Source organism: Lemur catta, chromosome 7, assembly GCF_020740605.2.
Source record: "Lemur catta isolate mLemCat1 chromosome 7, mLemCat1.pri, whole genome shotgun sequence".
Lineage (NCBI taxonomy): Eukaryota > Metazoa > Chordata > Mammalia > Primates > Lemuridae > Lemur > Lemur catta.
The window spans coordinates 73587677-73603521 of NC_059134.1; the positions used below are offsets into that span (position 1 = coordinate 73587677).

The 15845-nt window shown below is 46.9% G+C and overlaps 1 protein-coding gene across 6 annotated transcripts in view; it reads left to right on the forward strand.

The window, feature by feature from the left end:
- Positions 1–15845, forward strand: part of NAV2 (neuron navigator 2) — a 372791-nt gene that overhangs the window by 155010 nt on the left and 201936 nt on the right. For 4 of the 6 annotated variants that reach the window (XM_045557674.1, XM_045557671.1, XM_045557672.1 and 1 more), the window contains exons 5-6: positions 7180–7438; positions 11816–11884. In XM_045557674.1, the coding sequence (XP_045413630.1) occupies positions 7180–7438; positions 11816–11884 (328 nt within the window). The remainder of the gene's footprint in view (positions 1–7179; positions 7439–11815; positions 11885–15845) is intronic. The other 2 variants (XM_045557675.1, XM_045557676.1) reach the window with 1 other exon arrangement.

Below are 15845 nucleotides of genomic sequence, written 5' to 3' on the forward strand. Positions count from 1 at the left end.
CTCCTGTACTGCTCTGGGGACATTGGTAATCTTTGACCAGCCCTTTTGCTGTAGGACCAGCAGGAACGTGTGGGCTCCGTTTTCCACTTGCAGTGGGTGGACCTGCAGGACCTCCTGTCACCTGGCAGCAGTCCCCCCGCATACAGTCTCTGTCCAGTTCCTTCCCCCATTCGGGTGTTCAGGAGGCAGAGCAGCCCAGTCTCTGCCTAGTGGCCATTCAGTTTGGGACTAGAATGCCAGGCCTACCCGCCCCAGCACCCCCACTGGGAGTGATTCTCTTGGAGCCGCCACTCCCATGACTCAAGGAGTACAAGGACCCCACCTGCCTTCTTGCTCTTTGGTGAGGGGAGGGAAGTAGCCATCTCTATGATCATCAAACATGATCCCCCCAAAATGACAGTCTGTCATCTAGATGTGCTTATATTGATGTTTGGGAGGTGTAGTGGTGGGGAACAATAATGATGGGATTGGGTATGACTGATTCTGAACTGCTGCAGAACTGAGGGAAGGCGACTGGCCCCAACGTCTGCCTTCTCCTCCTTGAACTTATAAAAAGCAAGAGTACTTCCAGCCTTTTATCCTCTCCTTGGGCCTCATTTGTAATTTCAGGATGTAGAAATATCACACTTGACATCCTATTAAATTGTAGGAATAGAAATCTTTTATACAGAGGCTACCACATGTCAGTCATGGAGCTAAATGCTGTATACATTTGTATCTTCTTTAATCCCCCCAGGAAGCTTATGAGGTCAGTGTTGGTATCATCTCTATTGTACAAGGCCCAAAGAGATTAAGTTACACATAGGAAAAGGAAGACTGGTGAGGTTGGCAGTGGCTAAGCTATCCACATGGGCTGACGTTTTCAGCTACTCACCACTGCCTGTGTTTCTAGCCACCTGCAGGACTATTAGAAAAGCATTATAGTATATTAAAAAGTAATATAGATTTAATGCTTTTTGTTTTCCTTTTGAAGATGATTGAGTGCCCTGAGGATCATTCTCTGATGAAAAAAACATCAGCAGTTGGAAAGCCCCATAGATTCATCTCCACCCTTTCCCAGTGACTAAAGCTGGGTTTGGACCCAGGAGTGTGTATGCACCTGTCCTTGCAGCATCTCAGCAGCCCAGGCCTGCCCCGACCTGCCTGCTAGAGAGCCACAGAGAGCCTTTGTTCCAGGGCACAGACGGCGGATCCCTGGGGGCAGAGGCTGGGGTGAGCCCCATGGAGGTGCTGCTGGTTTGGGGGACTTCCCTGGGCTAGAGTTCCCCACCCGCTTTGTGTTCCTGAAGGTTGAATCGTCTATTTGCTCTTGGAGACTTGCCAGAATCCTGGGGCCTGGGCCTCCCCTTGCCCTGGGGCGATGTTCAGGATACCCCACCAGCCCTTCCCCGACACACGTGCCACCTGTCACAACCATCTGCAAACCTGCCCCTGTGAGGAAGGGTGGCCTTTATCTCCAGCAATTTTGAGAACACCTGGGGTTTGTGCTATTTGGCCTTGACCTGATCTTCCTGTAATGGAGAAGCAAGTGTCAGAGGGCAAAGCATATCCTGTCAAGTCCAGCAAACTTTTGCTGGGCACATCCTGTATGCTAGACACAGTGCTGGGCACTGGGGTACACGATAGTCAAGTCAGTGGTATAAAACTAGCCTTGATTCCAATTATTACATAATAAAAGCTGTGCTAGTGGTAGGTCCAGGAGGTACAGGATCCAGTGGTGACCAAAGAAAGGCAGATTAGCTCTGCCTGGGGCAGTCGGGTGGCTTCATAGAAGTGGTGGTGCTTCCCCTGGGTTTCACAGGATGAATAGACATTCAACAGACAGAAAAAGGAAGGTGAAGGGAAGTCTAGATAGACGACTAGACGTAGGTAATATTAATATGTTGGGAGCAAAAGGCTAGCTTTTTATCAACCTTGCAAAGTGGAGAAACAGAGGCAGGAAGAGCCTTCCAGGTGGAAGAGGTGTGTGCTTGAAGTGAAATCAGTCGCTGACTTGATTAGCTCAGTGGTGGGTTTGCTGCCCCAATGGCCAGAGACCTAGGTCCTGCTTCCCTCCTGAGCCAGAAAGCAGGAGATCTTTCTGGTAAAAGCAGCAGGTGGAACATTCCTATTTCCTCCTGCCCACACATCACCTGCACGTGGCACTGACTGGGACCCTCCACAGAAGGGGCCCTATAGGCTCTGTTCCTTCCCTGTCATCCCACATCCCCTGTGCGTAGAGTGGCTGGCAGGCTGGGTGAGCAGCAAGCACACAGAGGGCTGAAGAGTGGGGTTGCAGGTTAGGAGAGGAACGTTGGTGTGTAGGTGGCCCACCTGCAGGAACAATGCCACCAAAGAATCCCCAGTCTCCACCCGGCAAGCCTTACACAGCCATGGCTTATGGGAGTTGAATAGGAGTTCTGCAACTCTGCGGTCTGTGGAGTCTCTCCCTTTGGCTCCAAATCTCCCTACAAACAGGTTTCTTTGTGTTAGATTATTCCAGTGCCTGTGTAAACCAGGCTTGAGGTTCCTCTTTAAAAATGTTGAAAGAAAGTAACTCTCCTATTTATCTTACCCTTCATGCCTGATGTTACCCACAGCATCTGTGCTGATTAGTACCAGCCACTGGGAGCAAAGAGATCAGTCAGAAACCAAAGAAATTGGGCTCAAGGCAATGATAATTCTAATAGAAACTGGAATACGGCCTGTGCAGTTTGTTCAGGCTACATGGAGGAGGCCACAAGGAGAGAAAGGCGAGCAGGGTTGGCTTGCCAGCAGTGGGCAGTGTCTCCTTGGGCGAGTCCATTCTCTCTACGTCTACACTGTCTTCCTTCTCCAGAAGTCAGGAGGGTGAGCTTAGTTGATCAGATACAGAATGATGCTCCCTTTCTAAAGCTTTGGGAAGTATCATGAGGACACATTTTTGTGGGCTTTTGGATTTTGTTTTTAGGCTTCCTGAGGATCTGGCTTAGCAAGCCTCATGGAACACAGACAAATACCACTTGGAAATATGGAAAGAACACAATTCTAGCTATTTTGGATACTGTCTGTTATAGACCACCCATGGCATAAACTGTGTGGCTTTCAGAGCATTTACTCGTCTTGAGTTTTTGTGACCTGAAAATGAAACAGTACAAATGTCCATCATTTTGTGAATAAATAAAATATGGTATATCCACATAATGAGATACTACTCAGCAATCTAAAGAAACTGATAAATGCCCTAATATGGATGAACCTTAAAAACATTATTCTAAGTAAAAGAAGCCAGATGCTCCTTTACCTATCATGGGGTAAGGAGTTATGTCCTGATAAACCCATTGTAAATTGAAAATAAATGCATTTCATACACCTAACCTAACAAACATCATAGCTCAGTCTAGCCTACATTAAACATGTTCAGAATGCTTAGGTTAGTCTACAGTTGGGCAAAATCATCTAACATGAATCTTGTTTTATAATCAAGTGTTGAATATTTCATATAAGTTATTGAATACTGAGAATGAAAAACAGAATGGTTGCATGGGTATTCAAGGTACGGTTTCTACTGAATGGGTATTGTTTTCACGCCATAGTCAGTCTGTGAAATTGTAAGTCAAACCATTGCAAATCAGGGACTGTCTGTATTGCATGATTCTGTTTATATAAAATGTCCAGAAAAGGCAAATCTGTAGAAGCAGGAAGCAGATTAGTGGTTGCCTGGGAGTGGGTTTGGGAATTGATTGCAAAGGAGCATGAGGAATCTTTCTGGGGTGATAGAAACATTCTAAATCTGGAATGTACAAAATTTACTAAAAATCATGGAACTGTAACCTTACTTTTACGGATGCAAATTAAACCTCAGTAACGCTATTTTAAAAACCAGAAAGAAGCTCACCATTGAGTTTTCTATAATGTTGGATTATCCATGATTTATTTCCTTCTGGACATCAGTGACTGCGCCATACTGGGGGTGAGCAGAGAGAACAGACCGCTGCTTAGCTCTCCTTTGGGTGAGGAGCCCTGTTGCGAGAAGGCTGCAGGTAGTGTGGTCCTATTCTCTGAGCCAAGAAGGGAAGTACAGTGTCAGGCAGCGTGCTGAGTGTACTCATTTTCTTGTTTAATCTTCAATTCTCATGACAATCTTGTGGCAAAGGGGCAACTAGAAGTATGCCCATTTTAAGGAAGAAGAAAACTGAGGCTCCGAGAGATTGAGTCTTGTAAAAACTCAAAGTGTATAAATGATGGACTGTAGAGATTCAAGCCCAGGTTTTTCTGGCTCCAAAAATGAGTGATCTTTGTAATAAAAATGCTGCCTCCTAAGAGAAAGTATATTTATTGGAGGAGCCCTACTATGCTCTTTGACAAAAAAAAATGTTTTAGGGGATCATGGAGCGAACTATTATGAATAGTAAATGACTGAATGACCACAGGAGGTAGAGACCATGACAAGACTGGCTCTGTTTGTCTGCCCTGGGTTGGGCCAGCAGGTTATGGAAGGTGCTGATGTGGACACGTGTCTACTTTTTGCAGTGGACAAGCCGTGAGCCCCTGGATGTGCTGAATTGGTAGTTTCTCTCCTCTTTGTTTTTCTTGCATGGTTAAAAAACAAAGTATTATGGAATGTTGGACACACCAGAAGAATAAAGAATACTTACATGCCCACCAGCTAGCTTAATAAATAAAACATTATCTGGTATGCTTTTAAATTCACCACACATGATGAGTATACAAGCAAGCCAAGTTACACAGTGTTAGGAAACCAGACCTTGAGCCGGAAAAACCTAGATTCCAATCCCAGCTCCAGCGTTTATTACCTTAGAGGTCATAAAACCTTTCTGAACTTCTGTTTCCCCTTGAGTAAAGAAGGGATAATAATACTCACTTCTCAGGTTGTAAGGACTAAATGAGATCGTGCCTATAAAGAGCTTTGCCTCACACACCACTAGTCAGTAATAGCTCCTATTATAAACTATGTAACAACCTGATAATAACAGTGAACGGCACTAAAAATAAATCTTATGTAGATTTTGTCTGTCCCTGCGATCAGCACTACTTTTCCCTCCAGTGAATTCAATTTAGGGGAAGTTGTTTTCTCAAGATTTTTAATAGGTGCTAACCTGCATGGCAGCGCTTGATTGGCTCATATTTGTTCTGTGCCTCGTTGATGTCACTGCCCAGTGACAGGTGTGTCACTCCACCTTGTGGGTCTTTATTTTCCCATGAGTAAAATGAGTAACCAATGACATTATCCCATCCAAACCTCACACTCCGTGATTCTCATGTACTGGTGAGAACATTTGGAAACAGAAGTGGAGCATGCCACAGGCGTACACCTCTCCTTTGGTTTCCTTAGGCTGGAAAAGGAAGCAGAGCTGGCCAACCCAAGAAACTGGGGGGCTCGCACATCTGTTTGGAGTTTTCTCTGCTGCCTGCTTCGCACAGGGTGGTTTATAGGCAGTGACTTTGCATCTTGACTTGTCCAGGTCAGTCCTGGCTTACAAGGGTGGTCCTGGTACAATTAAGAGCTCCACCCCCCTGCCTCCGCCCCCCACTTTCACTCTCAAAAATATCATGGTTTGCACAATAAATTAAAAGATCACCATAGTAAAGATTATCATTTTTAAGGCATGTGACCAGAGCTGTATGAGAATCTCATTCAGGATTCTGGAGCTGTAGTCATATAATAGCCAACACCAGTGAAGGAATTCACCGTTTACAGTGTGCTTTCACATATATACTCTCATCTGATCCGCAAAACAACCTCATGTGATGGGGCATACGGTGTCAGTATTGCCATATTACTGGAGACCAGAGAGATTGAGTGACTTGCCCAAAGTTGCACAGCTAGTAAGTGGAATACAGGTTGCAACTCATGCCTTAGGTTTTCTAAATGGTATGCTGCTGTTGGCTTTGTCCCATGATTGGAGTCTTCTAGCTCCCTAAATGGGAAGTGAAGGCTCGATTCTAGAAGTTTGTACTGTTAGATTCTTCAGAGCCTGGAGAAAGGGATGCTCCAATGAGAAGTAACTCAGCCTGACCTAATCAGCAGATCACAACGCGGCAAAGACACGGCAGGCTGCCCTTCCCCCCTCTGCACAGAACGGAGTGTGCTTCTGAAAGGACTCCATTCATACCTTCTGCCCCTCCACTGGGCCTTGGAGGAAACTTTTGTTCCTTCATTAGGAGCCTCTTCTCCAGCCTGGGGCTAACCCACCCTCTAACAAGGCCTCTGAAGCTTCTTTGGGCCTCACATCCCTCTTGCCCCTCTTGCCAGTTCAGAAAAAGAAATCCAGCCTAGGGTGGCAACAAAGAGGGTGGCTGAATGTGTTTGCCCACCGGGCTTCCTCCTCCTCTGTCCCTCGTGCTGGGTGGCCCTAGGACTTCACCCTCACCCTCGGAGTTTGCTCAGATTCCAGCCATCAGCATCTGGTGTTAAAAGAACTGCATAAAAGGAGGGATTGCCCAAGAAGGGGCCCTTTGCTATCTATATAGCCTCTGCCTGTGGATAAATATTTTATTCTTTGCAACTCTTTATGCATGCCTTGAGGCAAATGCATTTTAACATCTGAAAAATACTGTCTGGAATTTTAAAAATGTATTCTCTTTTCTAATTTCTTTGAATGTAGGAGATGTTTTGTATGAATGCCTTATGGAAACAAGTCCTTATAGCCTATCCCCACACCCATCCCAAATCAGAGTTATTTATTCAGCAGACAAGGGAGACACAGAGCCCAGTATTTGAGCAGAGGATGACTGGGGAAAGCAGAGCACGGATTGTGGAGTGGGACAGCGGCCACTTGGCAGACTCTGTGGCTTGAAGCTTAGAACATGGACTTGGCAGAGGCCAAGTGCAGCCTGAAGACCAGTGAGTTTTCCCCAGTGGCAGAGCGCCTCCGTCCCCATCGGTCGCCTTGCCTGTAGAACAAGCACAGTCTCGCTCAGACACTTGCTTTTCCAGTGGTGTCCTCGCTGAGAATTCCCTCTCGGCACTTGCCAGACATCCGGCTTGCCTTGTATATCCACTCTAATCCCAATGGGGAGAATAAGCTAATTTCTTTGTGGTTTAGGTCTGATTTTAATCGACTGTGATACCAATGAAGTATTCAGGAAATCTGTCACATCCTAAAGAAATTAAACTCACCTGCAGGCTGAAGCAGCCCATTGCATAGGAAGAGGCAAGGGCTCCCATCTGACGTGAATCTCTTTGTTGTCTTGCAGAGATCAGGAATGGAAACCTCAAGGCCATTCTAGGCCTCTTCTTCAGCCTCTCCCGATACAAGCAGCAGCAGCAGCAGCCCCAGAAGCAGCACCTCTCCTCGCCTCTGCCACCTGCCGTGTCCCAGGCGGCCGGGGCCCCCTCCCAGTGCCAGGCTGGCACTCCTCAGCCGCAGGTGCCAGCCCCTCCCCAAGCCCCGTGCCCGCCTCACCAGCCAGCGCCACATCCGCAGTCCAAAGCACAAGTGGAAATGCAGTCCAGGTGGGGGCTCCTTGCCATCCGATCGCTCTGTTTTTCACGCACCCTCCTCCACCCCGGCCACATCCTAGCCTGTACTCTGTGTATTTCATTCGAGCTGCTTCCATGCTGAGAGCTACTGGTGGTTAGTGGGGAATGAGCGTGACCTTGAAATGGACGCAGTGAGGACTACTTCTGTGCCTGGTGGAAATGTGTACTTTTTTATAGGTCAGGATCGCCAGCAGCCAAAGCTAAGTAGCTACTGCCTATTTCTCTGGCCTATTACACATACTCAGGCAATAAACAGTCCCTAAGATAGACTCAAACCCCCTTTGTGTTTTTGCCTATAAGCTGGGTATTCAGTGTTATACACGAGAAGAAGTTCACTTAGTGAAGGCAAAAGTTCTATTCTAGTGATGCCTCTGCTTTGCCAGAAGAGAAATACCCAGAACACTGAAGATGTATCGGTGGCAAGTGGTTCTTTGCAAGAGAAGGAGGCAGCTACCTTCCTTGCAGGGGGCAGTGCCCGCAGTGGGAGCAGGTATTATTAAATGTGACTGTTGTGTTGAACACTCAGGGAGTGTCCTACCGTGCAGGAGTGATCTGCTCTGCAGTGTCAGGCCTGGGTTTTGCTGGCACTCCAGGAGGGACTGCTGCTTTCCAGCTGGACTCACCATAGAGCAGTGTACAAGCAGACGGCCACGGATGCCACCATAGTTACCATCGACTGTTTTATGATGGAAATCGTTGCATTTCTAAGCAACGCTGCAAAAGATCACCCTGTAGAAAAGATAGTAGGAAGTAGAAACTTTTTGAATTATGGTATGGTTTTGCAGGAAAGTTCATAACTGTTTTCTCTTAAGCTACACGTCTTTAGCTATAAAACCTAAATGTCACTGATCACATTGATTGCTTGATTTCATCTAAAACGTGCTAAAGAGTAACAGCCTTTTCTTTCCAGCACCTCAGAGCACCAGCACTAATAATCATCGGGCTTCTCACACACCTTGAGACACCTTTTATCACCCATTGCGGCTGGGCCAAGCACAAAGCTGCTGGAACGGCGGCTGCCTTATAGACAGTGACAGCTTTCTCCCCCCACGAGAAGTGCTATTTCCCCATTGTGATGGTGTTAAAACCAGCGGTGATGGCTGTAATGCAAATCAGGGCCCCTAATTAATTATCTAATTATAGCCAACTCACAGTACAGAAATTTATGGGATAGGAGAGTTGTCTGGACTAGCAACCAGGAGCAGACAGCCACGAGCTGGTCACCGTACCTGTTCCCTGGAAACCTGCCCGAGCAGGAGCCGTTTCTTGGTCAGAACTTCCCTCGTGGACGTGGATCAATTGAATGATCAGAGCATCATTTTCCAAACTGCGTCCTACAGTGCTTATTCCCTAGGATGTAACTTCGCTTATATTGCAGAAGTGTTCTGTGGGGAGAAATTGGGAGAGAATTTGGATTAAGTTGTTAGAACTCTTATTTCAGGTCTGTTCAGATCCTTGAGCCTACTGGGCTCCAGATCCCCAAGCCCCTCTACTGAATTCAAACTTCATGGAATAAATCCCATCATTAAAAGGATTTGTTCTGTAAAATTTGGATTCAGACAAAAGGCCTCACTCAAGGATCCAGAAGGCCACATATGGTCTCAAGGTCACAGGTTCCCCAACCTCAACCCTTGCATGTGCCAGGTACCGTTGTAGACACTTGGGAGTCAAGGATGAATGAGATAGCCAAGGTGCCTGCCCTCTGCATGCTCCTAGAGGAGGCAGGCAGACAAGCAAATAAATGGGGAATAAAAAGATCAGATAGTGGTAGTGAGTCTTACAATAAGATGACGGGATTCAGAGGGACTGGGTTGCTAGTTTAGGTTGAGTTGATGGGAAGTTCTCTCTGAGGATGTGACACTGAAGTTGGAGAGAGATGAATGACAAGGAACTAGCCATGCAAAACCCAATCATAGAGTAGTTCCAACAGTGGGAGCAGCTGGTGCAAAGGCCCCGCGGTAGGAGTAAGCTTGGCATGTTGGAGGAGTGGAAAGAAGGCCAGTGTAGCTACAGCTCGGTAGGTGAGGGGAAGGGAAAGATAGGTGGTCTGGAAGCAGAGAGGGCTGCTACCGTTTGCATGGATGACAGCATGACCTGCAGCCCCTGCAGTTGTGCACTGCTGTGGCACCAAGGCCAGTCATAGAGTGTTGGCTAAACTGGGTAAAGACTTTGGACTCCATCCTAAGGGTGACAGGAAGCCGCAGGAGGCTTTTAAGCAGTAGAAAGACTTGATTCAATTTTTAATTTTAAAACTTCACCTTTGCTTCTCTTTGGAGGATAAGATTGTTCTTACAAGAATAAAAGCATGAATGGAAGGAAGGACCCCAATTAAGTGGCTTTTGCCGCCTTGTAGGTGATAGTGGCTTGGATCAAGGTGGTGGGAGCAGATGTGGAGATGCACCAATTCAGGATATTTTGAGGGTGAGCCAGGAGGCCTGCAAACTTGACTCTCTGGAATGAGGGAAAGAAAGAGGTCACAGATGAAGCCTAGATTTCCGGCTTGAGCAGTTCGGTAAGTGGTAGTCTAATTTATTGAGATGAGGAAGCCAGAGAGAGGAGCAGGAGGTACGCATCGTGAATCTTCAGAAGGAAACATAAAAGGAGCATTCTACAGACTTGGCCACGGCATCGTGCTTATTTTATAGAGCATCTCATTGCCTAGGGTTTCAGGGAACATGTGTTGAGAAACACTGGCTTGTGTCACTGAGCTGTGCTAGCCTTAGGCATCCATTTCCGTGGTAGGCGTTTGTTTTCTTAAAAGAACCAGATGTTCCAGTCAGAGCACCCCTCTCCCAGTAAGACAAAAACATCCTATTAATAAATGCTTTACCTGAACAAGAGCCAGTCTCACTTAAGCCAGGTTTTCACATTCATGCGCTCCAGCTACAGTGGTTCCTGCTGTCATGGCCCCTGCCCCTACCCTGGTGAAATGGACTGGGCTTTGGAGTCGCTGTACGTCCTCACTCACCCTTTTATCTTGCCCAGGTTGGGTCACTTCTGCAGATGGCTGGTTTTGTCCATTATATGCTGATGCTTTCTAATTTTACTTCCAAAGGGTAGTCTTGTTGTCTAGGGATATGATACCCCATGCTGACACTCTGGCTGTAAGTTTAGGAATGATGAAACCGCAACACTGGCTCAGTTCCATTGTATTTCTAGCCCCAAATTCTATCTTTGAGAACCAAAGCCTCTAGGGAAGGGGCTTGGACTCTAGATCATTCATGTCAAATGTTGATGCAAGCCCCAAATGCCAGGTTTGTGATGGTCCTCTGTTAGAACTCTGCCGGATACAAACATGCCTGAAAACTATTTTGAAGCCACCCAGGCTCCACCCCTCTTGGGGTTGCAAGCACTAAAACTTGGCAACTTTCCATAAAGTTTGCAAGTAAAGAAGCTGTGGGAAGTTGACAAGGGAAATCTGGCACATTGGCGTGGAGGAATCAGGAACTTGGTCCACATTTCACCCCATGAAACTTCTCCCCAGTCAAGAGTCTGGAAGAGGAATATTGTCTCCAAGACTTGCTTCCTTCTCCATTGTATTTACCTTACAATGATCGTTATTCAGTTGTTTAGGAATAATCCAAAAAATGACTGTATTTTTTCCTTCATTCTTTTCTGTCTCTATACTTCATAAGACTAGTGAAACCAACATTTTATTTCTCACCTCAAATCCTTTTATGAACATGGCATGGGATGTATGGATATAAGAAAGATAAATATTTCTATCTGTCATGAGATAGTAAATAAGATTAACTTTTTCTTAAGCCCAACCAAGTTTCTTCATAGGTACAAATTTAAAATTTCCTAAAAATTCAGAATTTAGCAAGTTCAACAGACTTCAAGTGGGTCATCTCTGGCATTAAGAGCGCAAATTCCCAAGACCAGCAAAACTCTCAAACATCTCCACCCTTGCTTTGGGTCACCTTTATGGGATATTGAGGAAATTCATCTGAAAAGCTCCCCAGGCAGAACAAGCATGTGAAATAGAAACATCTCAATACTTTAGAAGAGTTTAAAGTTTATTTTTCAGGGACCCCCTGCTTTAGGGTCTCACTGTGAGAAGGTGCCCTTATGCTGACTGGAAGCAGGAGAGGTATGTGGTGTATAAGGAGAAAAAAAGCCCACAAAAGTTCTTAGATAATTTTAAAAGCAATTTTTTCCCATTGGATATGTCTCAAATCAGTGAAGTTAGACCTGGAAAGAAAGCTGCATGTCATGGAAAAAAGTGGGCAGAGGGGAAAACTGGGAGCACTCCCCTTGTCGTAAGACCCTTGTTATCTACCTGTGTGTCTAATGTATCTTCTCTCTCCTCACTCATCTCTTCCACTTTTTTTCTTTCCTATCATGCAGTGCACCATCCAAGGACTCATCTCAAAGCAAAATCATCCGCTTCACTCTGGGTCAGAAAAAGATCTCTAGGTTAGACTTGCCCTGTGTCCTGCAAAGCATGGTTTAAACCCAACCCTCTGTCCCGTTGTCCCCCTCTGCCTTGGCTGAGTTTCCTTTTGGTCCTTTTCCCCATTTCCTATTTGCTGTTCCGGAAAACCAAACCTGCCTGGCTGATGATCCAGTGGTGTGGAGTGTTGGAAGCGGCCATGGCCTTGCTGGAAATGTGCAGCGTGTGTGTGTGTGTGTGACAGCGTGGAAGTGAGGTTCAGCTGCACATGGTGCTTCTTATTGTATTGGTTTTTGGCTTTGCTTTGCCATCGGAATCCACTCTGATTTAGGACAGAGGTGAGTTTTGAGGCAGTTTCTGTCTGTAGTGGTTTTATAATGGGTTTGCTCCCTGCTTTGCCTCACCTGCATCTCGTTTGTGTGTGTTGTGCTCTCTGTTGCTGTTGTTAAAATTGCTAATGTGGGATTGGTTTTCTCTTGAGTTATAAAGACCTGAAGCACGAGTCCAAATCGGACAGAGGGGGCAAAACAGCAAGGCAGCCAGGTCTCCCCTTTGTTTCTGGAATGCTCTTGTGTACCGCGGAGAGGCTGCCTCAGTTCCCTGAAAATTAAAAACAAAAAAAGGTTTGCTTGTTAACTGGTTCTCTTAACTCAGACTTTGGCCTGTCTGCTGTATCCTTGAGGACCTATTTCAGGGTATGGAAAGAGCCAGTTACATTGTTGGATCTGCTGTTATTTTAAATGTACCAGCAGCTAACATTTATTGAATACATCATCCTGTATAAGCCCCCCATCAGCCTTCATGAGGTAGCTCTTGTAATTGGTCATGTGATTATCCCCATTTTACAGATGAGGAAACTAAGATTTAGGAAGTTAGGTAATTTGCCAAGGACACACACAAAGTAGAAGAACCAGGCTTTGAATCCAGGTGGGCTAACCCCAGAACGCCCACTGTAACCACAGTACAACACTGCCCTCCTCCTCCTCCTCGAATTCTGGTATTTATGTGGTTGCTGAGGCTGCTTTTTAAAATCTTAGGTTTCAGCCATTACTCTCAGCCTTTTCCCTCACATTGCCCTTGTAGCAGCCTAACAGAAATTGCTGCTGGGGCAGAATCTCCTACTTGTTATGCCTGGTATTTATTTTTTTATTGAATTTTCATTTCAAGGTAAAGGGACACCCACACTTCCTATCTGTCTTTGTTTATGTGACAAATGCATGCTGAACGACTGCCTGCTGCCCCACTCTGTTAGGCTCGTGGTGCCTTTTCTAACCACAGTTTACTTTTCTGAAGAGCTTACACCTGGAGGGACCCAACTCAGCCTCTGCCTGGCCAGTGGGGGAGAAACCACCTGGCAGTGTGCTTCTCTGTAGCACTAGTCAGCATGTCACCCAGACCTGGTTCAGGAGTACAGGGGGGAACCTAAACTTGTCCCTGCTTCTGGTAGCCTTGCTGGGAGTGACTGCTTTCTCTGACAGTAACAGGAAGCCCCGTCAGAGCAGTGACAAAGGGGCCCCTTCCCAGTTAATTTGAGTGTCATGCAAATGCTCATCCATATGAAAGGAAAGGGGAGGGGTGGTCCTAGAGGAGACCTGAAATCTAGTGTCTGTTCCCACGATGTGCTCGATGTGCTCGGGCCTGGAAGATAAAGAGAACAGGAGCTAGCTGGGAAAGTATCTAATTGGAAGCACATGCCCATCCCGCCTGTGATTTGTTATCAGTCCCAGATGATGGAAGGAGGGGTGGGAAGAGAAGAAGAACTGGAAGATGAGGGTGTGCCTACCCCTCCCTGAGGCTGGCAGGGCACAGGGCTTCCAGGTTCACCCTAAGCCAAAGTCTGGCTTTCTTTAGGGTGATATCCCTCACCCAGAGTTTCTTTTGGGTGCATTTTGTCTCTGCAGAAGCCAGTAAAGGGATGTTCTTAGTTTCATTATTTGCCTAATACTCCTTTTTGCCTTCCCTGTTCCCCACTTTCCACCCCCAGCCTTGAGCACAATTGTGATAAGAATTTTAGCTGATCAAGCACCACGAAGTGTAGCAGTAAAGTTTGGTTGCCAAAAGAAACAGCCTCACCCCTCTGGCTGAGTATCTCTGGAAATCGGTGTGTCATTGGAGTGCAAACATTGATTAAACACCTGCTAGAGCCAAACACCTTGATGGCCCCCAGGGATATGGGGCATCCCCCAGGGACACGAGGCAGCGTAGGAAGCCTCACCCTGGAATCTGGATGTAGGGGAAGGGCTGTGGAGGGCATTGGTACAGGGGTGAAGGAAGGACCTCAGTGGATTTCTGCCTTTTGAGCAGTATCATTGCCCCCGGCATCCCAGGTGAGCCCCAGGTATTTGGGTTTATTCCACCTGCTGGAGGCAGAGAAACATAGTTGCTAGGAGGTGCAGTCAAACCTAAGTGAAAGCCCATCTTTACCACTTGCTGACAGCGTTACCTGGGGACGTTATTTAACCTCTCTGAGCCTGTGTTGTTTTCATGGTCAGATGGGGTAGTCCTTCCTCCCTCACAGTGTCATGAGGATTAAATAAAGTCATGTCAATTCCTTAGCACCTGGCATATAACCAGTGTACCATAAAGTAGCTATGGTAATGTTGGTGTTTTAGGTTGATCTGGGACAGGTAAGGCAACCAGGCCACCTTTAGCCAGTCCCGCAGAGTAGATCTCTACACGATCGTCTTGTGGAAAGGAATCTGTAAGGGCAGTAGTTCGGTCCTGTCTGCCCAGCTGCTGAAAGGCAGATGCCGTGGAAATGAGAAATTTAGCGTTTAATCATCTTGTCTGGCAAAAAGCATCTCTGATTATGAGCACCTCCCCCCCACCTCCAGCATGTGCACACAAGCTGCCATCCTTCCTGGGAGGGGCCCCCCTCTGCTCCCAGCCTTTGAAGTGGTTCTGCGGGGAAGAACTGCTGTCCCGCCATCAGCACCATCAGCACGTACAGCGAGTGGAGCAGAGGAGGAGGGATGCGCTCGTAGGTTACGTGCCAGGAAGGGCAGTTTTACTCCCCTGCCCGCTGCTGGGCTCTGCACATGTTGGAGAAATTGGCCATGGCCCTAATAGGGGCAGGTTTATCCTCCTGCCTCTGTTACACCACTTCCCTTAAGCTTAATGTTTTAGAAAAACCAACATGTGTGTGTTTCAGAGAACCCATCTGTGTCCTCTGTCATTATGTAACTGTGTGGACATGGAATGGCCATGAGAGGTCGAGTTCCTCTGGAGTGATGCGGGTTGACCCAACACACTCTCCTCTCACTGTGCTTCTTCAGTGAGGCTGGCCCAGCGGGCAGCATCTGTTGTGATACCTGCAGCTATGCCACATGAGCAAAACCCAGCTCTTCAGCATGCAGGGATTCTAACGCTGCGGATGGCAGATGCTTCTAGGCTGGAGGCTGACAGAAGTGCCCATGATACACCAGGATGTTAACAGTAATGAACTTCAAAATGTTAGCCAGAGGCCTGGGGGCTGTGTCACTGGTCAACTGGAAGATGGTCTGCTTTTCAACTCTGGCTCCACTCTCAGCCTCCTTAATTAATGACTCATCACTGGAGGGCAGGACAAAGTCCGAGCTTCGAAATATGACATACGAGGTCTTCCCTGGCCTGGTCCTGCTTGCTTCTGCAGCCTCATTCCCTCCCGCTCCGTCCCCCAAGTCTCAGCACACGCCAGCTCTTTCTTTCCTCCACACGTTTTATAGGCCTCATCTCTGCGTGGCATGCTCCACCCTCTACTCACCTTCCCATTCAACATGCCGAATCTTCTCTGGGGTCTCCTTTATTGGGAACCTCCTCTGATCATCCCACCCACCTTTAAGATCATCATTTCCTTCTCTGAATTACTTCTGAACTTCATGTATTTCATCAGTTCACACGTAACCTAGATGTCAGTTGGGATTTGACCAGCCTCTTGAGCTCTAGATGAGATTGAGCGTCCTAGCTCTGCCCCTTCTTATGTCTGTAAAAAGTCCAGTGGCCTCC